Genomic DNA, 25,511 nt, shown 5'->3' with positions numbered 1-25,511 from the left:
TTTAATAAACCAGATGCTATATAAATGATTTTTTTCTTCATCCTGTAAAAGTCTCAAAATTGAGATAGTACCGGTTGCCAGTTCACAGTCGATATTTCAAATTTTCGATATTGAATATTTATACAAGTGTCGCCATCTACAGTTTTAAATATGTACTAAAGTTAATTTGCATGAATTCTTTTGTACCCTGTGGTGTCAAAGTAACGTGTGGCTAATGGTGAACGATACGCCTACCTATAATAGTTGCAGTTATACTAAGAGCTTTAATTAGGTACTTACTGCTTGATTCTGCGCACCTTACTTAGACTTAAGATGATAACACCCGTGTGCCTAGAATTTTTCTATAGTCGGTCTTTTTCGAAGACGGAGTAAAATTGTGGGGTTGCCACGTTTCATAAAATTTTAAATAGTTATGTAGCTGTTGTCGGTAGTTTTATCGATAGATTTTGAAGGAACATAAAATTTTGCAAAAATGACAGAATTGTGAATGTTACAACGTTCTAATGATTGCCAATTGCGTTATTGCCTACTTTATTCTTAATTTGACAATTGGCCTACTAATATCGACATCATTTCTTATTCATAGAAATAGAAATAGAAATTATTTATTCAATGTAAAGCACAGCACACATACAATTTACAAACAAAACAAAAACATAAAAAATAGAAGAAAGAAAGATAAGGGAGACAGGATGTGTGCTGTGCAGCCACTGAATCCGTCATCCACTCAGCTATTGTCGTCTCACTGAAAGTGTGGTACGACGCTGATTTTCAGTGGATTCGGCGATGATTCGTGCGGCACGGAACACAGTGGACGTCACAAATATACAAATTGAAAATTAACAAATACTTTTTTTTTCTTTGTTTGTTGTATTTATCCAAACTTTAAATTGTATCAAATTATATATATTAAAATGTATAAAATATTAAATTTATTGCCCTTAACTAATTTACAATCATAATTACAGTAATAACAATTAACTGAAAAATAAATTATAACTTAACCTGCTAACATGCTAACTCGACACATAAACAGCTACGCTGGAGATTGCTGGGCGTTAAGTAAATATGCCTTGTATAGTTTTTTAAAAATATATAATGAAATTCATATACATCTTAACAAGAATACTCGGATTCGATTATCTGTATTGAATTAAAACGAAAATCTTTAAAATATGTCTCCTATTTGCATTTTTTATCATTAGAAAAATTGACAATTCAAATGAACTTGTGCTCAGTAACTGGATGAATAACGGGTCGAGGATAATAGAAATTAAATAGTTCGGATATTTATTCCATAAGCGTAACCAATATTCAGTCGATACTCGATAGAATATTTATTGACTGCAATCACTAGCTGCTCGCAAGCGGGCAACACTTCACTATGAACTGTCAACTCCGCCTTCAAAAAGACCGACTATAGCATCCTTACCCATTTGAACCGTAACGCAGAAATGCACACATTACTGTTTGGCAGCAGAAAACACATTACTGCTTGGCAGCAGAAATAAGCATGAACAAAAAGTCTACTCCTACTGACGTAGTCTTTCTTATACTGTGATTAGAAAATTCTTACCCGAAATACTAGCCTTTTGAGGACCGAATGTAACCCGTGACAACGATCTGTGACAACCCTATCCACGGGATATCCGTGTGTTTGCACAGGTTATAGTGCTCTTCCGGTATACCCTGGGGGTTGGTGGGAGGGTCACTGTAACCAAAACTTATGTAGAAATATAAAGGAATGTGGTGACTGATGACAAGGTAGTAATTATACTTTGGTGCAGGTGTCAAAGGCGTGCATGTCTCTATGCATGTGGGTGCACGCCATGTACAAGTTCTATCACGTGAACAAGGCCGTAGCGCCCAAGAAAGCCGCTCTGAAGGCTGCCGGTGAAGAGTTACAAGCTGTCCAAGGTTTGTCTTATTTCTCTGTTCGAACCCACACCCGATTATGTCAATAAGGATTTTAGGGTGTTTAATCATTATAATGATCGGAATAGGGTTTTCCAAATGAGTAGATAAATGTCTACATGTTACACCACCAAACATTAATAAATTACTTTTTTCGAGTTCCGGAGTTACGGAAATAGTTTTACTATATCGTAGGATAAAACTATTCATCTAGAAAGCTGAAGTAGGAATAAACGGTAATAACAGTGGCACCATGTAAAAAAATGCACAAAGTAACTAAAATAAACATTTTTAATAAGCTACAAGCAATGGCTGGTCTTAACCAATACGGATATTGTAGATACCTTTATATTCATGGAATATAAAAAACGTGGTTACCACTACAAGCAAGTAAAACCATATTGTAATTAATTTACACGTCATAACGTGGCATCGATTATATAACCAGAAATAGAGACGAAATAAGGGCCTATATTCCTGGTAACACATTAGCGATACAGCTCTTATAAATATCAACTCTCGTTTGTACTGAAATATAGACAGGCCAACTACTGACCTGTGCGTACGTCTCCGTATATTCCAAAAAATATTCTGTATTTATTGTAATAAAGACAATATCTCTAACAGTGCCGTGCTGTTCTATTCGGTGATGTGGGAAAAACAGCAAAACGTCTAATTACAAAACAACGGAATCACATTTCATCGGTAATTAAATATTAAATATGTAATTTTGCTATTTTCGTCCATTATAGCAAAGATCAAGTTAACTGGTCGATTTGATGTGAAAAAAATTGACGACACCCGTCATTTGTTTCGAATTCGGGCTGGCCAATCGGAGCGCAGTTGTCACAGTAATGATATGGCAGAATAGTTTTCAAATAAATTAAATGGCGTTTCGTCTCTATTTCTGGTTATATACATGTAACGTGGTAAGGAAAGAACCGTCATTGTATTTTGAGGGACTTCAAAACCTTTGTTTAAATAAATAATATTTTATAGACTACTTCACAGTCACCAAGTCTCGTAAATCCCACTCAATGTAGATCTCAAGGTAAGTTTTTATTCAACATACAGGATTCATCATTATCAACCTATTATACATCTCACCGCTGGGCACGGGTCTTTATAAGGAGAAGGCTTAAGCTAGACCGCTACTCTAGCCCAATACGGGTTGGGGACTTTAAAGGACTCCTCAAATTTGTGAACCTTCTTCGATCAACTGGTTCCATAACGATATTTTTCTTCATCGTTAACGAGAGGTATTGCTGCTAAACATTTATAAACGTACGTAACATAGAGATACAAGTCCCAAGATCCCAAAACCCTTAGCCTAAAACAACGCTGATCCCTGCTAAAACGCCAATTGCCTTACAGCAATGTTGGATGCGGCGCAAGCGAAGATGCAAGCTCTGCTGGAAGGCATCGCAAAATTGAACGCGTACTTGCAGGAGAAGGAAGACGAGAAATTCCGCATGGAGACAGACATTAACGCGTGCCTCGCACGTATGGATCGAGCGAACAGGTAATATGAGCCTGGGCTGTAACGTCTGTAAAAAATACGAATGTTACAAAAAAAGTAAATGGAACTTAGATACAACCTAGATACAAAAAGGGGATATTACTTCATTGTTCCAAAAAAGTGTTGGCGTCGTTCAACTGTCAATTTCGAATCTTAAAAATGACGTTACGTGAGATATCTTTTCGAACATTGCTATAATTCGTTTTTTTAGGATCAGAGAAAAGTAAATAAAGAAACAGTGATATTAAAACGTTTTTTGTTCAGTCAACAAATTAAATTAAAGGAAAACATGGTCAGAATTGACAAATGATATTTAGAAATGACATGAATATACCGAATAAACTTATAAAAGAAAAACTACTACTTTCCAGGAGCGATTAATAACTTAAAAAATAATATTACGCATTTGGTGATTGGATATACTTAAATACAATATATGACCAAATTAAAGTTAAAAAAACATTATATCTTATATTAAACTCAACATCATCATCCACAGCCTGATTTCACCCACTGCTGGGTATAGGCCTCCCGAAGTTTGTGCCATCCACTACGGTGCCTTGCTAGCCGCGTCCATTGACACCCCGCGACGCGTACTATGTCATCGACTCACCTTGCAACAGGGCGCCAAATGCTTCTTTTGCCCATCCTCGGCCACCAATCAGTCGATCACCCTGCCTTGCTAGGTGTCCCGTCCGGCCCCATTTGAGTTCCATGATCCGAGTTCCAGCATCCTGAACTTTAGTCCCTCCTCGATTCTCAACGTTCGGACGTTCGGACGCTCGGTCTACAAGGCTGATGCCGAGCATGACGCGCGCCATGGCCCTCTGTGCAACTCTCAACCTGTACACAGTCTCCTGCGTGAGCGTCCATGTCTCGGCACCATATGTTATGGTGGGCAGAACACACTGGTGGAACCTTATCTGATTCGTGGAAAAAGGTAGTAGACGTAGATTTACTTTAAAATGTAACATAATTTTACTCTGTTTTGCTATGGATATTAAGATTTCTCTATGCGAATATTATATAGTAACATGGTTATTCTAGTAGGTAATTGGTCATAAATTTTAATAGTGCAAAAATGCGTTACAATTTTAAACATTTTTAAAGATTCTCACGAACAATAAATAATACAAAGTTGGTTTGTTATAAATTATACCTAAACGTGCAAGAGTAGATAGTGGGCGAAATACATACATACTTGCAATATTCGTGCGAGATTGTTGATTTTATTTTCCGTATAATAAACGTTGGAGTACTGGAATATTTATAAAATTAATGGGTAATTAAGTCTTAAAAAAATTATGAATTGTAATTTGAGGGAAATACAAGGGAAAATCCAAAATTGCAAAAAAATATAGAAAATTACGGTAAAAGCTTTTTCACCTCCCTAGCTCGGAAAGGCTTTCTTTCTCATTAGAAATCAGCGCGCATAAGCGTTTTTTGCACGCTAGCGTGGAAAAGGTTTTTGAAATTCGAACTTGACGATAGAATGTGGTACACGTAACTTTTTCTTTCAATGAAAAAAAAAGATAATGACACGTTCAACTACGCGATTTGTACGTACATTATCTCTTTATGTAACATAAATCCGTTGGTATATTTTATTCTTATTATTGTTGACATCAAATTAACAATGACAACTAATGGTGTTTATTAAATTATTTTAATTCCTCGAAGAACTAAAATAACCGTACGAGCACGGATAAAAATTGATGAGGTGTAAATTCAGAACGCATCCGAAGATAAACTTTCTCGTTTTTTTTTTAATTTATTAAGGCTTTGGCAAAGCCATCTGCCTAAACATGAAGTTTAATTATGTTTCTGTAAATATGGCCGCCACAAAGAGGATAGGCAATTTGAGGCGGCGTGCTTGGATTGGCTCAGGGTTTCTTAAAACGGGCCGATACGTGTATTTTAGTTCGAGATTCGCATAATTTCGCGTTTTAATCTTCGATTAAGGCACAATAGCACTATCCTATTCCACTTTAAACTAGATTTCACAAAATAATTTAAAGTCAAAATAAAAACGACACTTCTCCCTCCAAAAGGTCCAGAGCGAATCTCTAAACTTTCTCTTCTAATAAAAAAAAATGATGTTCAACCATTTTTCTTTCATCTACCATTTTCCTCTCTACAGTGAGGTGAAAAGTTGTGTGTTTCGCTCGGCAGCAAAGTTGTTTTGCGTCTCGTAGCTTTCTCAGGTTTCAATATAAGCACTCGCGTTAAACAACAATTTTGCAGCCGTGTATAATAAATAACTATTACACGTATATTCGGTGGGGCCGTCAATCTTATTGTATTATTTAATTTACCGTTTAATGATGGCTGTTTCGTTAAGATTTTTGCAGTGCAAGCTTTTGAAATAGATTAAGTATGTGAAGACATAAATACATTTCGAGTTCTTAGGTTTTCGCGATTGTTACACATAGGAAATGAAACTATTTTTCCGGATTTAAATCGCGTATATTTGTTTTTTCAAACAAACCGACGTTTCGGGCCCTTTACAGGTCCCATGGTCACGGTTGACGAAAAATAGTTTCATTTCCTACATAAATACATTTTTCGTTTTATTTATAGCAGTATGTATACTGCGATTTATATGTTTGAAAATTTTGTTTCGCTGTATTTATTAAAATAGTTTGCTTGAAAAATGACTGATTGAAATGGTGCTTGATAAAAGACCCAAAATGTCCATCTGTCTATTGCTAAAAAATCGAAGTCGACCCCTCCTACATAAAGAACTGTAAGTCGAAATTGCCAACTTTGCAGCGTTATAAAGTTCAGAATTCACTGAAAAGAGCGTAACACGCGTGACTTTAGCAATTCTCAGTTTTATTCGGCAAAACTCGTTACTCACATAGAGTGATCATCTAATAGAGCATCTAAGCGATATCTAGGATTTTAGAATCGTCTATGTGAGTAACGTGCTTTATGAATAAAACTGAGAAATACTAAAGTCACGCGTTACCCTCTTTTCAGTGAATTCAGAACTTTAGAACGCTCCCTTGTGAACTTGGCAATTTGGACATACGATACTTTACGTAAGAGAGGTCGAGTACAGGAGAGCCTCAACCTTTATCATCTCAAACTTAGAAGCGTTGTACTCGATATTTCGGCAGGACCGTAATATACGTTTAATTATTTATTTAGGACAATTTACAAAACATACAAACGAAAGTCAAAACAATAAATGGCTAGAATTATTGTGTTGTTCACTTACAATATGGATATATTGTTTACTCTACGCATTCACTAGTTATAGTTTTATATTACGCCATTAAAGGAATGCATTTAAATGAAATATATAATATAGGTATCAAATATGGAATTTGGTGCTTCGAAATTGGTGCTCAACTTTAAGTCGGTGACTATTCAAAATTGATTTCTCAAATCTTATTGGATAAAGTTTGAAAAGAAAAAGAAGAGAACTGTATTTTGTTGTTGTGTAGGAATGGCTAGGTAAAGAGAAAAGTAGTTTTCGAAGGTATAGGTTTAACACATGAATAAAACTGGTGTGATGTCCCGCAGATTGCTGCACGGGATGTCGAGCGAACGCGTGCGCTGGGTGAATACCATCAAGGAGTTGGCCGTCGCCAACGTCAACCTCATCGGGGACATCCTGCTCAGCGCCTGTCAGTTGGCATTGTTTCCTTGTCTGTCTCTTGTTTGTGAATCCGGGTCGGGAACCCTATTCTGACAACAGAAACAAATAAAACAAATTATATAGAATATAGCATACGCGTATAGCATATGCATACGCATTGAGGAAACTGCGTCCTCTTGTTTCCAATGTGGTATTGAGGCAGACGTATTTTGCATATTTTCATTCGTTGATGTCTTATGGCACACACTGTGGGGTAATTCAACTGAGTCGATTAGGGTATTTATTCTTCAAAAACGTGCACTAAGAACAATAGTAGGCATAAAAAAGGGTCAGACCTGCAGAAACCTTTTTAAGAAATACAATATAATGAGCATGTACTCACAATATATTTATGATATAATAGTTTATGCGCGTCAAAACTTGGCTACTTATGAGCGACGTACGGGCGGAGGCCGAGCGTTACGAAACGCGGGAACACTAAAATCCGTTGCCCACCGTACCGAACTTGCAACTAGAAATCCGCGGGTAATAGGTCCCCGATTCTACGAACATCTACCCGCAGACCTGAAAAGTGTTAGAAACGATGAAACGTTTTGTACCCGACTAAAAATCCTTTTATTGGATATTGAATTGTACAGTGTCGATGAGTTTCTTTTGAAACAATTTTTTTTATTTTATCCGACAAGCAGTAGTTATACTACTTTATTTTATATTCATTATTATTATTATTATTATTATTATTTTATTACTGACGATCATAGTTATCCCTTGACATTGTATTTCCAATTGCAATATTGTGACATTGATAACATGAAATAAACGATTCTATTCTATTCTAGCGATTGTATGCTATTAGTAGTAAATAAATAAAAATCGTCAGTAAGAAAACTTGCAAGAATATGTCTTGTATAGCGTGTCAACCCCACCTAGTGCGCCCGGAGCGTACTCGAAGGTGTCCTACCCGATATCGCGACGATCACACATCCTCGAAGAACTACATTAGTCTTTGCGAATGTAGATAGCGCTTCTCGCCATCGACCCTGTTTTGTCAAAATGTCACTTTTGCATGACCAAATATGGTAATAATGAAACGACTTCCGGTAACTTCTGTTTTATGCGTGTGTACCGACCCGCACCCTCACGCTCCCTAGTTAGTATCCAAGAATCCGCGTTTAACACTAGAAGTTTTTTTCATGTGCGTCTTTTCTGCTGTAATTTTGTATTAGTTCATGTTGTAAGTATTTGCTTACGTCGTAGTATCTGTGTAATATATCTGTGCCCCGTTTTTATATATAATAAATAACCATAGTGCTCTACCGACTGACTTATTTGTTTAGCCTGGCCATAATTGTGATAATCACAGAACAAAAATACAGTGCTTAATTGGTGTGACACGTGTGCCAACAGTACGTGTAGTTGCATATATTTTCGCTTTATACGTTGCTCGTATTAAATATCTCGCGCAAAACCTTGAAAATCGAAGATCATCAAGATCATCAATCGAAAATCATTCCGTTCACCGTTTTCAATCAAACATGGCAAATAGATGTAATTCCACACTTTTTTTATAAAAAAGGTATAATTTAGAGTTATCATCTGTAGTATGGAAATTACTTAGTCCACTTGCGTTATTAATTCATGGCAAAACATACAAAAAAACCCTAATCTGACGAAAACTGGGTAATGGACTTTTAGGGCAGCACATTATTTTACCTGACATCTTTGCTTTATTTACTTGGCAGGCGCTGTTGGCTACATAACACCATTCACAGATGAGTACCGACGCGACCTTCTGCGACGTTGGATTGACCACATAAAAGTAAATTTCAATATATATATAAACTTTGCATTTTAGTTAGAAAACTTCTTCGTAACATTTAAAAATATAATCCCAATTCAAAGGAAGTCGGTGTGCCGCATTCAGAAGGTGGAACTCCTTTGTCTATACTTGGAGATGCCGTACAAATCAGGTTTGTCCTTACTTCTCAATACACAAATTACACTTAGGGCGCATTTATTCCACACGAATCTTATCGGCCGCCGCGCAGCGACTGCGTGCGTCTAACTGTCATGACAAATCAATGTCTATTTGTTTAGGTTTTACGTTTTAATTGAAATGAGCGTTCTGGGCGCGCGGGCGTAGTCTTTGATCTACGCGGCGGCCGCGCGACTTCCGCGCGGTTATGTTATTCCGAGGAATTTAAATGTTGTTGCGTAGTAAATAGAATTCAGATTCGCAATTAATGTACGTGAAAACGCGGTAACTGGGCGGTCACAGCGCGGTGGCCGCGCGGAATCTTTCGCGTCATGTAACCGGCGCTTAGGCGTTACCCAATCAAATCTTTGCAATTTAAAGTTCTGATTGGCACTGCAACTGCTATGGACCGGGCGTGTCGCTTACCAACAGTCACACGACTTGTTCGTCCCGCCACTTGATATCATAAAATAAATACCTGGCCAAGACACCTGCAACAAATAGCAATTGTATTTTTCGAAAGAAAAATGTTCCGCTATGCATGTCCTTATTGCTATTAGACACAGTCTCGTATTGCTTCTCTGCGAATAGCAAAATGACTTACTTCACAACACCACATCATTATAAATTAGTTCCAACTAGATAGGATTAGCGTCGAGTTAAAACGCGCTAATTAAGTGTTCACTAAATTACCATATTATGAGCTGTAAAGAAAATTGCATTGTATCGAATCATATGGCCTATGAGTGGCACTCCTAGTACTTCCACCTTCGTTGGGATACTTAGATAAAAGCTCGTAGAATTCGCTCGGTATCATAGATCACCGTCTGCCGCTTCTACCTCGTGAGACGGGAAGCTGGCATCGAAGATAACTACGATTATGCCTCATTTCGATACTTCACCTACGTGAATAAACGCCGATTTGTATTTAGTGACCCTGGTCTTCCTACTTCAAGTCGTACTTTACCTCTCTCTCTCTCTCTTCGTACCACTTTTACAACTTCTATTTTTATTAATATGGATTTCCGCAAAGTAACGCCTGAACCTAGAAAGCAGTCCCATTTGAACTTACTTATCATTGGAGATAACTGGCAGTAGAATATAAACTACACTATGACTGCATGAAGGAATGACTACACGGTGTAACTCCCTATAATTTTATTATGCTATTTAAGGGAAAACGGTATATGGTTTGCGCAAGTTTACCGGCGGCGGCGGTGAAACTCGGCAGTGTAGCCAGATCGTACGCTGAAGCATGATCAGGGAACACAGTACGGATTGCGTATTATTCTGTAACTCTTTTGTCAGCTCTAATTAGGAACTGGAGACGTCGTTTTTCGGCGTTCCCGACGCCGAAAAACGTGAGCGTGCCTTACAGCTCCGCCACCAATGAGGAGATTTGGTATTGGACTTAAAGTCGACGGCTTATCGGTGGCAACCGCTAGTTGTGTAATGCGCAACGGGAAGTGAGCGTGCCTACAGCTCAGGTGCCTATCTGGAAAATAGGGTGGGAACTGTACGTGTACAATGGCCTCCCCACCCGAGGCTCTACCCTATCGATCCCTGGATGACGTCAAGTGACAGAGGTCTGTGACAACCCTGTAATTACAAGGTTCCTGAGCGCGCACAGGTTGTAATGCCCATCTCGTATACCCTAAGCGACACAAATTTCATGACGCTCACCCCGCGACCGCCGCGCGGAGTCCGCCTTGCCGCCGCGCAGCGACCGCGTGCATTTAACTGTCATGGCAAAATACGCTCTATTTACTTAGCTTTTACGTTTTAAGTTAAATGAGCGTCCCGGGCACGCAGGCGAGACTGGCTTGAATCTGGTCTACGCGGCGCCCCGCGCGGCAACCGCAGTGTTGTATTGTTCAGAGGAATTTAAATGTTGTTACCTAGTAAATAGAATTCAAATTCGCCATTAATGTTAAACATTCTCCTCGTGTAACTGGGCGCTAAGGGTCGGCAGGGAGGGTCACTATAACCAAAACTAATTTAGCAAGATGTGGAACAGTCAGCTCTAATTATCTTATGTATAGGACAAATAAATTTGATGCCAACCTAGTTGAAGACGAAGTAAAGCAAGAGAAATCATTACCTCTGAAGCGAACGCCGACGCGATAGCGTCCTCATCACGGTGGGTCAGAAGTAATGAAAACTTCTTTACACTGAATAACACGACCAGTTTATGCTCTACTACCATTGACTTACAATCATATGGACGTCGGGTCCGCGCTAAAAAGTGTCCGAACTTATAGGGCGTTAAAATCGTATACAGAGCGTCATTCACGCTTTAGTCTTCGTTTGTTCGACTGACAGCGAAGCAAGCAAAATTTGACAGTACTGCGATGACATTACAATTTGAATTCAACGTTTTAGCTTTTTCATATTCCTTTACATGTCACTACGTTTATATAGGTTGACTTGGGACATTTTTTTCGTGGTTTTTGTATTAGACCCGTCGTCCATTTATTTGTAAGTCAATGTCTACTACCGAAGATATTACACAGTTGAGACACAGAGATACTTATAATATCATTCATCGGAGCTTTAGTTAGAGCTTCCGAGCTTTTCGTGTGACAGAGATCACGTCAACAACAATACCGCTAATAACGGCAATCCTCCATGTATACGCGATCATGCGTCTACTTAATACAATCACACTATGGCTGATGTGACTTGGTGGATGCACAGGACGTGGCAGATGTACGGGCTGCCGCGCGACCCAATGTCTGTGGAATCCGCGGTGCTGATGTCCAACTCGCGCCGCTGGCCGCTCATCATCGACCCGCAGACGCAGGCCAACAAATGGATCCGGGCTATGGTAAATCTGCTAATTACAATGAATACAGCAGCTATAGTCTCTTTCACGATTTGTTGATAAGTTTTAGAACGAGATAAATCTACTTAGTATTTTTCAGGTTTATCTCCAAGATACAGAATAATCAGTCATATTTTATGTAAAACAAATAATTATAATAAATATATAATGCCATAAAATATACGGATAGGCTGTGAGGCAGTTTATCACCAATCGGAGAAAACATGATCCGTTTTTTTTAATGAGAAATATTAATATATTATAATTCTTTTTAAAAAATGGCAAGTCTCGAAAACTTGATGTCGTTGTTGACTTCCGACAACGACATCACAATTTTTCATACTGGGGCTCATTTGATAAACTTTTCGTAGTTGCATATTTCCAACATCTATGATGAATTTCCTTGAAATTAGACTCTTTCCGGTCTTGTTAAAAACAAGCCAAATACAAGCTCAACTGTGATAAAGAACGTTCTTGGGATGCTATTTACGATTTCGGAGGTCAGTTGGCCTTGTGGTTTTGAGCTAGCTGATCTTTAACAGATAAGAAATACCTTCATTTGATCTGTTTTGATCAAACTTCTTCTGTGCCTTCCTCACGCTGCTTTCCTGGAATTATAACATCCACTATAGCCAATTAAATGCCATGTTTCAGGGCAAACTGGAAGGGCTGATAGTATGCAAACCGAACGACCGCGATTTGCTGCGCAGCTTCGAGTCGGGGCTGCGTTTCGGCAAGCCGATCCTGCTTGAGAATGTCGGGCAAGAGGTCGACCCTGCACTCGACCCCGTGCTCAAGGTATCCTTAAGCCTCTATCGTGATTTTCAACAAATTTTGTTATACGAGCTGAATCATAGATGATGTATGGTATGACGCAGTTTTTCAGGTCTCTATACAATAAAGGTCACTGTATATATTTTTGATATAGACGACTCGATTCACGAATTGATTTATCTTGTTAACTTAGATGTCAACAATTACTGATGTTGTCGCATTCCCTTTTAACTTCAAAACCACGGTTTATTCTCGCTATTTGGTCGTGCTTTGATAGAAAATGTCTTATAACCGTCAATAACTCCGGAGGTCGCAAAGTTAATCCCAATTAAATAAAACATTGAAAAACATCAAATGGAGTGTCAGTTGGTATGGTTACTAGAAAATTCATACACAGATAGAAGGCTTTATAATCCTTTTTCTTCTTATCGTATCGATGGCATACACTATAATGCTTGCCATCGTGGTCAAAGGATTAGTCAATCGGTTTAAGATAATCGTCGATTGTTGCCCAAAGTACGCTAGACGTACGGGAAAGGAATGGCTTCTTTGGTGCACCCCAATTATCAGCAGTGAAATGTATGTTGATGACGATAAACTAAAATGTATAATATACTCCCTCAGCGCCAATACTTCCGTCAAGCAGGCCAGCTGGTTCTGAAACTAGGCGACTCGATAATCCCATTCATGCCGGGCTTCCGCCTGTACATGACCACCAAGTTGCCCAATCCCAAGTACACGCCTGAGACTTCCGTCAAAGTGCAAGTCGTCAACTTCGCGCTTGTGCCCAGGTACGACTGTACATAAATTATTATTATTCTTTTACGTAGCACTCTTGACAGAGCGATCGTAGTCATAACGGAGTATATTTATTATGGGATGATGTGAATCTCTCTCTGTTGGTGGACTCACGCAAATGAACGTCGATTGCAGATTCTATTTGATCGGTACATCGCTTTACTCTTCCTTAAGCTAGATTAAGTAAATTATGATTAAACATTTAACCACAGTGCTTTGTAAATGTTTCTTTCTATGACTTAGTAAAAATGGTTCAAGATTTTACAGTTCCCAAACCTCTTTATTTAGCACTATACATAAAGTGGCGTCTAATAGATAGACATTGCTACTCATCTATTTACTTAATTTTTCGAGTTAATGAGAGCAATAATATGGAATTGACTATTGACGTTCTTAAATGTCAGGCCAGTAGCACCTGTCTCGGTGAATGTTCACTGACCCCACGGCGCCGACTCAACCGGCGAGAGGTAAACCCGGCGGGGTTTAGTCGGGTAGGCCCTCCAAACGGGAGAGCCCTTCATAACCCCTGAGTCTCCCTGGGCTTAGGAGTATCTATAACAATTACCCCAAGTCAAAAAAAAAGCCAGTAGCACCTAAATACGAAAGAATATGTAATTCTTGTCGTAAGACCAACACTTGGGTGTTTATTGGTCTTTGTATTGTCCCATGCAGTGGCTTAGAAGAACAGCTGTTGGCAATAGTGGTAGCTCAAGAACGGCCGGATCTGGAGGAGTTACGCGGGCAGCTGATCGTATCGCGCGCGCAGATGGCGCAGCAACTGGCCGAAATGCAGTCCGACATCTTGTACGGCCTGTCCAACAGCGAAGGCTCGCCGGTAGATGACTTGCCACTCATCTTAACGCTAGAGGCTATCAAAGTCAAGAGTGCTGAAATTCACGTAAGTGCAAATTAATCTTACATTTCTGATATTGTTTTTTTATTTATTACATTATTGGAACACAATAGACAAGCCGTTTTACCTTATACCATTTATCGGCTTAAATACTGGCGGCACTTAAAATTATATTATATTATCGAGTTCTTAGGTTTTCGCGATTGTTACACATAGGAAACGAAACTATTGTTCGGAATTAAATCGAATAATAAATTCAGCTTAAACTGACGCATGACACTTAGGACGCAAAGCTGCCAATTTACAATATTCCGATTTCACAATACCTACACTATAAGACAGCCTTATAAGACTGTTGGCTTTCTGTATCCCGAACTTATGATGTAGGTATGTCACTCCTCAAATTGATGATTGATGAATAAAACCAACACTTTAACCAGCCATTACCCGTATATTTATATCCACAGATAAAAGTAGCAGACATTGAACGCACGACGATCGAGATAGACGAGGCTCGTCAAGATTACGTACCAGTAGCCAACCGTGGACAGATACTGTTCTTCTGCCTTTCGGGCATGGCCAATGTTGATCCTATGTACCAGTATTCATTGGAGTGGTTTGTCAAGCTATTCATTCGGGCTATGGCAGAGACTGAGCCCAATGGTGAGTAACCAACATGCACTACCACGTTGATCCTAAAAAAAGCAGAAAATCCTTGTCGAGGCTCTTTTTATTAGGCCAGGTCCAGCCAAAATAACGTGAATCCACCTTTTGTCAGCCTACTACTCATAACTGCTGTCCAAAAAGCATCACAACAAATCTGAAGTGCTAATCTCTCAGAGTTGGTGAAGACACTTTTTGTAGCTTAATGTTTCTGACGTCACAAATTGGTAATGGATGCATAATAAGGTGTTGAACGAAAGTGCGCTCTATTTATAAGTGTGTTACGAGATAATTTGTGAACCGATTTTGATGTTTCTTTTTTTTGTTGGAATAATGTGGTCTCATTTAAGGGTCTAACTAGGGGATGAATGACTTTTGAGGTCGGTTTTTTAGTACTTTGTACTAGATTATTGTATAGTTAGATGTCGAGTTCTTAGGTTTTCGCGATTGTTACACATAGGTAATGAAACTATTTGTCCGTATTTAAATCGCGTATATTTGTTTTTTCAAACAAACCGACGTTTCGGGCTGTTACAGGTACCATGGTCACGGTTAACTGAGGTCGTACAGTCATGTTTAATATTAATGCAATTTTTCAGTATATTTACAAAAGTTATTAATTAAATACCTTGTTTTTAATTTTACAAAGAAACATTCCAATTTACGCTACATTACGTTTTACAAATTATTTTATTGAATGAATTTTTATTAAGTTCAATTTATTATTAATTAATAATAGAAATTAGAATAAATTAAAACTTTTGTTTGTTTGAAAAAACAAATACACGCGAATTAAATCCGGAAAAATAGTTTGATTTCCTCCCTTCCTCCCTTTGATTTCATTCCTCCCTTTGATTTTCTCGCCATCGAAGTGAAAAGCAGAGTGTATAACTCGTTTAAGTTAAGGAACGACCACCAACATGGCCAGATTCCATAGATAACGACACAGGAAGAAACTTAAGTACACTACGACGCCAGACGAAGATACCATTCTTTACAATACAAACCAGGCCTATCAAAGGAAATAACAGACATTGCAAGACGCAACAGATAAACGCACATCGCTATGCGAAAAACACAATTATCTTAAAAGCTTTGGCGACAGGAAGTGACACACGAACCGGAGACGCTACGCATCCTTCGCGCTTGCCGATATAAAAAGGCAACACGCCGCGACAAGGGACAGTTCACATTTAACCACAGTTCGCATCAAATTTCACAAGTCTACGTATCCGTACCAAACTCCGAACACAAGCTCCAAATCGCTTGCGTTACGGCTTTGTTGTAAAATCACTTATACGTATAATTGTAAAAGCAGATCATAATTGTGAAGTAACCAATAAACGTAATATTCCTCGAACTCATTGCACTTCGTACTTCACTCAAATAAAGAAGACCCCGCTACTCCTCGAAGATAACCACTTGGCAACCACGCCCAAGAAATATAACTTTTATAAAAATCATTTTACCCTCGACTTAAGTATCCACTCTCGCCTGTCTCGTCTCGGGTAAAATGACGCGTTTTATGCACTTGTTGTACAATCTTATAAATCAAATACAAAACCGCCGGGCGGATGGGCTTCTTGTGGGTGCGTGCGTGCTAGCATGCGATTGGGTGTTGCATGTTACCTACATTTTAAGGTATTAAACCTTACAACTTGGTGATAATGTTTTCTGTACTAACTGTCTAACACACAGTGATCACTGTTTTTAAGGTGTAGCTGGTGGTTAACCTTTATCCTTTCGCACCGCCATTATAACCACATACTGCTTGTTTTTTCCAGAGGACATAATCGAGCGCGTGGAAACGATAATCCACCACTTCACGTTCATTCTGTACTCGAACGTATGCCGTTCGCTATTCGAGAGACACAAGCTACTGTTCGCTTTTCTCATGTGCGTGCGAATACTGCTCGACAAGGGCACTATTAAGCTTTCTGAATTCAACTTTCTGCTAATGGGCGCTAAGGTCGAAGAGGTATTTAGTCTTAATAATTCTAGAATATACTACTGAATACACGTGTCGTTGAAACATCTTGTAAGACTTTGTGGAACTTTCCCCAACATGCAGGAAATCAGTGATCACCGCGTATATAACCAGAAATAGAGACGAAATGTCATTTAATTTGTTTGAAAACTATTTTGCCAAATCATTACGGTGACAACTGCACTCCGATTGGCCAGCACGAATTCGAGCCAATTGACGGGTGTCATCAATTGTTTCACTTCAAATCGACCAGTTTAACTGGAGCTTTGCTGTCATTGACGAAAATTGAAAAATGGAATATTTATTATATGTATATTTAATTAAATTTTTATTGAATTGATATTCAATTATTTTTTGTGAAAATACTCCGCTAATTTGTTATAATTATTATTACAACGATCGAACACTCAGAAAAAACACTCAGAAAAAATTCCTTCGATCCGGTCGGATTCGAACCGACGTCTTCTTGCATACCGTGCCAGACGCTATACCAACTAAGCTGTGATTTTCACAAAAAATAATTGAATATCAATTCAATAAAAATTTAATTAATACAGTGAATAGCGACATCTCTCGCCAGGACTGGTAGCTGTAAAGGTACTAACTGGGTGATAAATCTGCAATAGATTTCTCATAGATGGCGCTACGACTAAAAAGTCGTTGAAAGACCAAGTACAAAGACACGACGCAAGCACATAGAAAAATTCGTGAGGTCCGTTGTTTCGTTCCGTGGCTTAGTTGGTATAGCGTCTGGCACGGTATGCAAGAAGACGTCGTTTCGAATCCGACCGGATCGAAGAAATTTTTTCTGAGTGTTCGATCTTTGTAATAATAATTATATGTATATTTATTAACCGATGAAATGTTTGTTTTGTAATTAGATATTTTGCAGTTTCCCCACACTGCCGAATGAAACAGCCCATCGGGCTGTGTGCATTGTTAGAGATAATATCTATATTACAATAAATACAGAACATTTTTGGAATATGCGGTGACGTAAACACAGATTAGTTGTTGGCGCTGTACTATTTCGATTTCATTTAGATTTCAGCGCAAACGGGAGTTGACATTTAAAAGTGACATAAGGCCCATTTGCTTGATGAGTTGCCAGGAATGGATGGCCCTTATTTCGTCTCTATTTCTGGTTATATACTAGATGCCAGTGATAAAAGTCACCTAAACTGCCACGATTCCAAAAAATTGGATATCTAAACTGATATTTGATTTCGGGCATCCTTCTTGGAAAGTAATCCTGCTCCTAACTTGATGACCACTTGGAGTTCTTAGGTTTTCACGATTGTTACACACAGTAAATGAAACTCATTTTTCGGATGTAAACCGCGTATATTTGTTATTACAAACAAGCCAACGTATCAGGCACACCCACTCAGGACGCTGCGAGAGACCATTGGAATTAAAAAACATCCTAATTTCCACACGGAAGCTGGTACTCCGTATCACCCATTTGGGTTCCCTCTGATGAAAAATCCCAAGCAAACAGACTGCAGTACTATTTAATGTTTTAATTTATTCTAGTTGCAGCTATTAATAATAATAAATGTAATATAAATAATATAGATTTATTTTGAAATAAAATAATTAGCAAAACATATGTAGCGTAAATTGGAATGTTCTTTGAAAAATATAAAAATAAGGCTTTTTTTTTAATACAAATGTAAGTGCGCAATTGACATCACACATGATAGAAAGTGACGATGAGGTCGACGATGGAGCATGCACCCCTAACTATTCACTCTCGCCTTGAAAAGCTCCAAGTTGTAACGTTCAGGGAACAAGTCTGCAGGCAGGGAATTCCACCCCATAGCCGTTCGCCGTATAAATGTGGAAGCGTAACGCTTCGTGCGAATCTTTGGAATATTCACAACACAGGGGTGGAATCCAAGCCTCCCGTCTAGTCTAGTTCGTCGTCTAGTCCCCCGATGATGGAAAGGGGAAGGCGGAATTAAATCGTGTAATTCCATCGCACTCTCCGTGATATATCCTGTAAAATACCGATAACCAGGCAACTTTACGGCGGTGTTCAATGCTCTGCAGCTTCGCCTCTACTAATTCCTAGGAACCTCTTGACACGCTTGTCTATTGAATCCAAGGTAGCCAGTTGGTATGTAGGTAGCAGTGCCATCCCAAAAGTGACTCCATACACCATTGACTTACAAATAAATGGACGACGGGTCTAATACAAAAGCCACGAAAAAAATGTCCCAAGTCAACCTATTCGAAATTTAAATTGTAATGTCATCGCAGTATCGCGCTGTCAGTAGAACAAATGAAGACTAAAGCGGAGTGTCGCGTTCTGTATACGATTTTAGCGCCTTACAAGTGCGGACACTTTTTAGCGCGGACCCGACGTCCATATAATTGTAAGTCAATGCCATACACGACCGGACTTGTGCTTGATACAGCTGAAGCAAAATTTTATTAAGTATAGTGAAAAATAGGATGGTTTGCATTAATATTAGACATAACAGGTTGATGACTTTATCATCTCAGTCAGCCGTGACCAAGGGACCTGTAACGGGCCTGAAACGTTGGTTTATTTGAAAAACAAATATACGCGATTTTGATGACCACTATTAATAACATATTCTTATGATAGCTTTATTTTGCCAAGAACTGCATACTGAGATTTGCTTTCTTATGTTGCGAACTTTCATAAGACGCCCTTAAAACAGATCGAAGTACCAGCGCCTTGATGATGAAAATGTAAATAGACGACGGCATCTTTCTTACTATCAGGAAGCATAACTATTCAAACGAGCAGAGTGTAAGTTTTATACGAAAAACTGGAATATCATCCTTATACTACAGGAGTCAGAGAACCCGGAACCCAAATGGATATCAGAGCGCATGTGGTTGGAGTTGCAACAGCTCGCATCTCTGCCTACAATGCACGAGTTCGTCGTCGACATTTTTCCGCAGCAGTTGAAATTCTTTCGGAATTACTATGACGCCTGGAACCCGCACAAGTCAGTAATTTGAAAGACAATATCGATTCTGCGACTCTACTTAAATGTGAATGCTTTATGCATGGTTTCTTAACCTTTTTCTTGATATGAATCACTCTCAAATTTCAAACAACTCAAGGTCCCTTTCCGAAAAGACAAACAGTACCTACCTATTAACTCACAACATATTGTATACCAATATTTAACCAACTTCAAAAAAGAAGAATGTTCTCAAATAGACTGTTTTTTGTGTGTAGCAACTACTCGGCATTTGTGAACCGATTTTGAGGAAAAGAGTGTACCTCCGTATTGGTCCAATTTAACTAGGGGATGAATCCGGTTTCGCGCACTTTCCGGTAACCGATTTCAACAAAACTCGGCACATAGATGTAATTCCAATAAAAAAACCGATAAGCAAATTTATGAGATCGGGTTTTTGTAAAAGAAAAAAGTTAGAATTTTTATATTAACTTGTTATGTTAGGTAGGCTCGCCATGGACCCCCGGCGCTCATTACACGTATCCTTTAGTCCATGGACCACAGGTTAAGAAACCCTGCTTTGTGTAAAGACGAGTGAAAAATGGTTTAGAGTTCCTTGTTTTCTAGATCAAAATTAAATAGTTTCAACTTCTGCTTGAAGAAGTTCTGTATTACAAATATATAGACACGACAGCATTCATATTTTTTGTAATAATTTACAGAAGTTTTATCCAAAGTAATTCTAGCCAAATAGTATTTTACAGTTTAAAAATCTTGGTACAATAACAATTACAACTTGGTTTGTGCAAGTTTAGAACCTTTTTGTAAACATCTGTAATACGACTCATCCGTAGAACAAAGATGTATGTGCAAGATTACTTGTTCTCAGGACATAGTACATTTCGTTCGTTCTTTTTCTCTGTGGATGTCAGATCGACCGTTTTACTGGATTTTATATTTCCGAATATTTCATAATAAGATATATAAATTCTCAAAACACCTTAACGTAGGCCTTACTTTGAATAAGGCAATTATTCTCGTAACGTATTTATTCTCTTTTCGCTATATAATCACATCGGACCCTGTTCTTCGGATGAGTGGAATTGACAAGAGGTTTGATGTCAGGCACCAAATGCAAATTCCTAGTAAATATTTTGAAAACACGGAGTATCGTACTATAATGTTACAATTTTGGATATTTCTAGTTTTATTTTTAAAAAGTTATTGATGTCAATTTATTCATTAGAATATAATAGAATATGTTTATTTGGCATCACAAACACAAAGAAAAAAAAATACTTAACATATTTACATTTTTAAGACAAGAGCAAGAGACTTATGCTAAATTAAGGTTAAGTATGTGTTAAACATTAACAAAAACATGCGTTGATAACGCGATGCCACGCCTGAAAACATTGTGAATCATTAAAGGTGGTCCCACACTAGGCTAAGCCTGTCCTGTGGCGACCCTTTTACGGTTTCAATTTATTAATCCGGGCGTTGCATGTAACGCTATGTTAACGCTACGTTGCGTAACTCGTTACGTTACATTTATATTTTACAAATAATAAGAACTTATATATCTATTAAATCCAACTTAAGAATAGGAATTAAGTAAAATAGCATGAATTTAAAATAATTGTGATCAACATTTTACAAAAAGAAATATTATAAAAAGATTGATGATTTAGCACTTGCAAAATTAAACACAAAAGTCATACACATAAGATATAAATTTATTGTGGCTCATGGTGAAGGTACGCTCCGCTAGAGACCTGTTAGGATGTTGACCTGGACCCCGATTCAGAACTCTTCGATATTTTAAGCGAATCGTTCGATTGGATATGGTTCGTATCGTTATCCAACAGCGTATCCGCAGTTAGTCGGTGAAATAGATTATAAAAAAATTTACATTCTTTTTTATACATTTTCAAGACTTTAAAGGCCTAAAATATAGGAATGCATTAGTATTGTATTAAAATAAATTAATACAATTTAACAAAATCCAAACTTTATTTAAAAGAATAAGAGATTTCCATATTAAGTTCTTGATTTGTAAACAATTACAACGATTTGTAACTTTCATTCGATACCTGTGTTCCGAATAACGTTTGTAGCCTTTGCCGGTCGCGCAGTTCGAGTCACATCCGTACAATTGTACGGGTGTGACGTCATGTAGGTTCGGTTTCGAATAAAAATGAAAAGAAATCGTACGATATCAAATCGAATCGGTCGACAACAGAGTTATCATAAGGTTCAGAATCGATTGTAGTTATATTAACAGCATAAATTGTTCATTCCATAGGCTACCGTTGCCGAAGCCGCTGGACACGCAGATAGACCCATTCCAGAAGTTATTGATAGTGAAATGCCTTCGCCCGGACAAGCTTGTGCCTGCCATGCTGGTAATAAAATTGCCTTTATAGAATAAATAACAATAATTGAGACTTGCTCGATTTTACGGTAGTTACAATTTAATGACATTGTCTATCGATATCGATTATTAATATCTATAGGGGGAGCCCCCCGAGTACCGGACGCTTCAGGTTTTGCAGAAATTAAACAAATTCAGATCATGTTTTATTACGACACGTAACATTTTGAGATACACAATCATATTAGACGTTCAAATAAATCAACATAAATAACTGTCGAACAACTTTAACTAGAAAAAGAAACTAATAATTGGTCTTGTTTTTGGTATCATTGAAAACTGGCACCTAGTACCGGACTAGTATTCATTCAAACCCCTAATACCGGACAGTACCGCTAGAAATAAAAACTTAGATACAGCAAATATACTGAAACATGATGTACTCATTATTTATAATAATATTATCTAACATGTGTATATAATTTTAAGAAACACGACCATCATAGACTTTCGATAAATCAACTCAAACAGTAATTGAATTTAGTGAAAACAATTTAAAGATAACTTACAAAAAATTACAACGATTACAAACATAGAGATCTGAGCACTGTGGGATATCCGCACAGGTTTCATGTGCCCATTCTTTACATAACCCACACTGAATCCAGTCTTCTTCGTAGTCTTCGCAACAAACAACACAGTAGTACTTCTCTAGCTGTTTTTCAACCGGTTTTACTTATTTTTTATTTTTCATATGTCCTTCGTCTTTTGAATTTTACGATTACCTTCTTCTTTTATTTTTTTTTAATTTTATTTTTCTTCTAAACGCTTGTATGGCGAATCAGTCAAAATTTCACTTTTTTTCAGCTCGACGTTTTCTTCTTTATTCTCTGGTAGTGGAACAAATTATATAGCATAGAACATTTTGTCAAAGTAAGATTGTCTCCCTACTAGGGAACTTGTATGGGTAAAAATACACTTGTCCGATACTAGGGAATCAGATATTGTCCGAACGTAGGGACACACCATACCTAAGTAAAATTTCGATTACAATAACGTAAATAACGTAATGTCATCTGTAAATCGTATCAAGCGAGACTAAGGCCTCACACGCCGCAGGGGGTTTCTTTCTGTTAAGTTTAACGTGTTTTTATAAATAAGAGCATTATTTCATGTTCGGACGTGATCTGTCCGGTACTATGTGCTGTCCGGCGCTAGGGGGATTCTCCCTATCTGTTATCGGTACGATATTGTAGGATCTTTAACCCCATATCGAGCGCGGCACGGGTTTATGTAGAAACCAAGTCGTACTGAGTGTGTGGAGCTCTTTATGCTTAACTTTCGGGCACACTAAAATATTTTTTATTACATTCAATCGTGTCATATTAGATTATCGAAATTAGGACGCTGAACCGATATGATTGGCGATTGCTAAACCGACAAGAGCCTTGCTCTGAAATAAGAAGTAGAAACACTCTAGTTATTTGGTATAAGACTAGAAAATTCCTGAAAGTTAGAAAATTGAATAGAAAATTAATTCATGAAGTGGTCAATTCAAGAAATGGTCAATTTGAGAAGTGGTCCTTTTTAATTGTGATCATTTCTCATTGTGGCCCTAAACCTCCGAAAGGTTTTCAAAATTCGTTTTGTAAATCGATCCTAGCGAAAATTGAACCAAGGATCTCGTGATCTACCGTGCACATTAGCGGCAGACCCAACAAGGTTGTTATATCATTTGTGATTGTGCTAGGACTACGTGGTAGTGGGCCTAGGAGCGCGCTTTGTGGAACCGCAGCCGGCAGATCTGGCTGCGCTATACGCAGAATCTGACCCGCTCTCGCCCATCATCTTTGTGCTTTCTACCGGAACAGACCCTGCTGCTGGTAACTACGCAATTCTTCCCAATTTCCATTGATTTTTCATTAATTGGAGGGAGGAGTTAATAGTACTTTACCTTTCGGTCAACTACGCAAGAGGATCTTGTCCACCTCAAACGCCAATCCTCATCGTCACTTCTTCTCATCGTATCGATGGCATACACTGTGTTATCGCGGCCCAGAATTTAGCCACGCTGACCACGCCACAAGTACCGCCGCCATAGGATGTTTGTCATCGTAGTGAAAGTATTTGCCACCCGGCGCAAGGTACTCGCCGATTGTTGTCCAGGGTGCGCCAGACGTACTAGAATTACTCACTACTCACTCAGGGAGTACTCGAACGTAATGTAGGTCCTGAGGTAGCCGCGCGGTGCGGGAGGAGTGGCATAAAAGTAATTTCACTAAGATTTTTCTGACGATATTCAATACCACTTGAGATTAAACTATTACACTTAAGTTTATTTAAAACAGAGCTGTACAAGTGTTTAAATAAAAATATTTATGAGAACAAGAAATGAGATGTAAGATTTTATTTTGAAGATTAACATTCTTAAACAAATTAATTCGTAACTTGACATGTTTGTGACATTTTTTTATTGTGTTGGGGTAGTCTCAATGACATTATATAATTTGGCATTTGCGTGCTATTAATATATGCGAAACATATTTGTATGGCACTCTCTTGTGACATCTTCTGTTATACCATGTTTTAAGCAATTAAACGAATTATTATTATTATTAAATTAATTTTATTGAAAAAAGTGCCAAATAGCTTGTCTATTAATTTCAAATACCATTGAAATAGTTTTATTTATTATCGTTTAGGCACTTTTCTTAATCAACTTACTATTGAATGTCGTCAGAAAAATCTTATTGAAATTACCCCGTGTGCGGCACCACATAACTGTTACGTAAACTGTCGCTTCTCTCACACCGCACAGCTACCTCAGGAGCCGACGCAGTTAAACGATAACCCGTAGCAAGTTACTTTATTACTAAATATGTGGTCAGGTATTCTTTTTATGTGCACTCAGTCTCGAACGAACGACCGTGGTTTTACTTGCACGAGCTCCTTACATGATCCTCATTATCCAGAGACTTCATACTCAAGACGTTCCACTTGGCGTTTAATTTTCAAGCACCTCAAGCTCTACTCACTGAAATATTGTATAACCAACAGATCTTTTAAAGTTCGCTGACAAAATGAAAATGGGTAAACGTTTCGAGAGCATCTCGTTAGGCCAGGGGCAAGGCCCGCTCGCTGAGGCCATGATGCGTGCGGGCTGTGACTTCGGCAACTGGGTCTTCTTCCAGGTTGGTACACAAGTTTTTTCCAATAAATTTACATTAATCGATTTGTAACGTTCCTAACACACACACAAAAAAAATATTAAAATACCA

General features: G+C 38.2%; 1 protein-coding gene across 2 annotated transcripts in view; it reads left to right on the top strand.

The window, feature by feature from the left end:
• Window positions 1-25,511, top strand: part of LOC113240587 (dynein heavy chain 1, axonemal-like) — a 72,392-nt gene that overhangs the window by 31,418 nt on the left and 15,463 nt on the right. The window contains exons 2-16 of one of the 2 annotated variants that reach the window (XM_026477923.1): window positions 1,873-1,917; window positions 3,289-3,436; window positions 6,965-7,068; window positions 8,783-8,859; window positions 8,943-9,010; window positions 11,713-11,842; window positions 12,494-12,637; window positions 13,238-13,404; window positions 14,084-14,309; window positions 14,732-14,927; window positions 16,712-16,905; window positions 19,744-19,901; window positions 22,165-22,264; window positions 23,984-24,116; window positions 25,291-25,424. In XM_026477923.1, coding sequence (XP_026333708.1) covers window positions 3,291-3,436; window positions 6,965-7,068; window positions 8,783-8,859; window positions 8,943-9,010; window positions 11,713-11,842; window positions 12,494-12,637; window positions 13,238-13,404; window positions 14,084-14,309; window positions 14,732-14,927; window positions 16,712-16,905; window positions 19,744-19,901; window positions 22,165-22,264; window positions 23,984-24,116; window positions 25,291-25,424 — 1,977 coding nt within the window. In that variant the 5' untranslated portion in view covers window positions 1,873-1,917; window positions 3,289-3,290. Of the gene's footprint in view, window positions 1-1,813; window positions 1,918-3,288; window positions 3,437-6,964; window positions 7,069-8,782; window positions 8,860-8,942; window positions 9,011-11,712; window positions 11,843-12,493; window positions 12,638-13,237; window positions 13,405-14,083; window positions 14,310-14,731; window positions 14,928-16,711; window positions 16,906-19,743; window positions 19,902-22,164; window positions 22,265-23,983; window positions 24,117-25,290; window positions 25,425-25,511 lie in introns of those variants that run through there. The other variant, XM_026477922.1, reaches the window with a different exon arrangement.

Source organism: Hyposmocoma kahamanoa, unplaced genomic scaffold (genome assembly GCF_003589595.1).
Source record: "Hyposmocoma kahamanoa isolate Upper Pololo Valley unplaced genomic scaffold, ASM358959v1 157, whole genome shotgun sequence".
Lineage (NCBI taxonomy): Eukaryota > Metazoa > Arthropoda > Insecta > Lepidoptera > Cosmopterigidae > Hyposmocoma > Hyposmocoma kahamanoa.
Note: the sequence above shows the minus strand (reverse complement) of the source record. Positions and strands in the feature narration are given on the sequence as shown.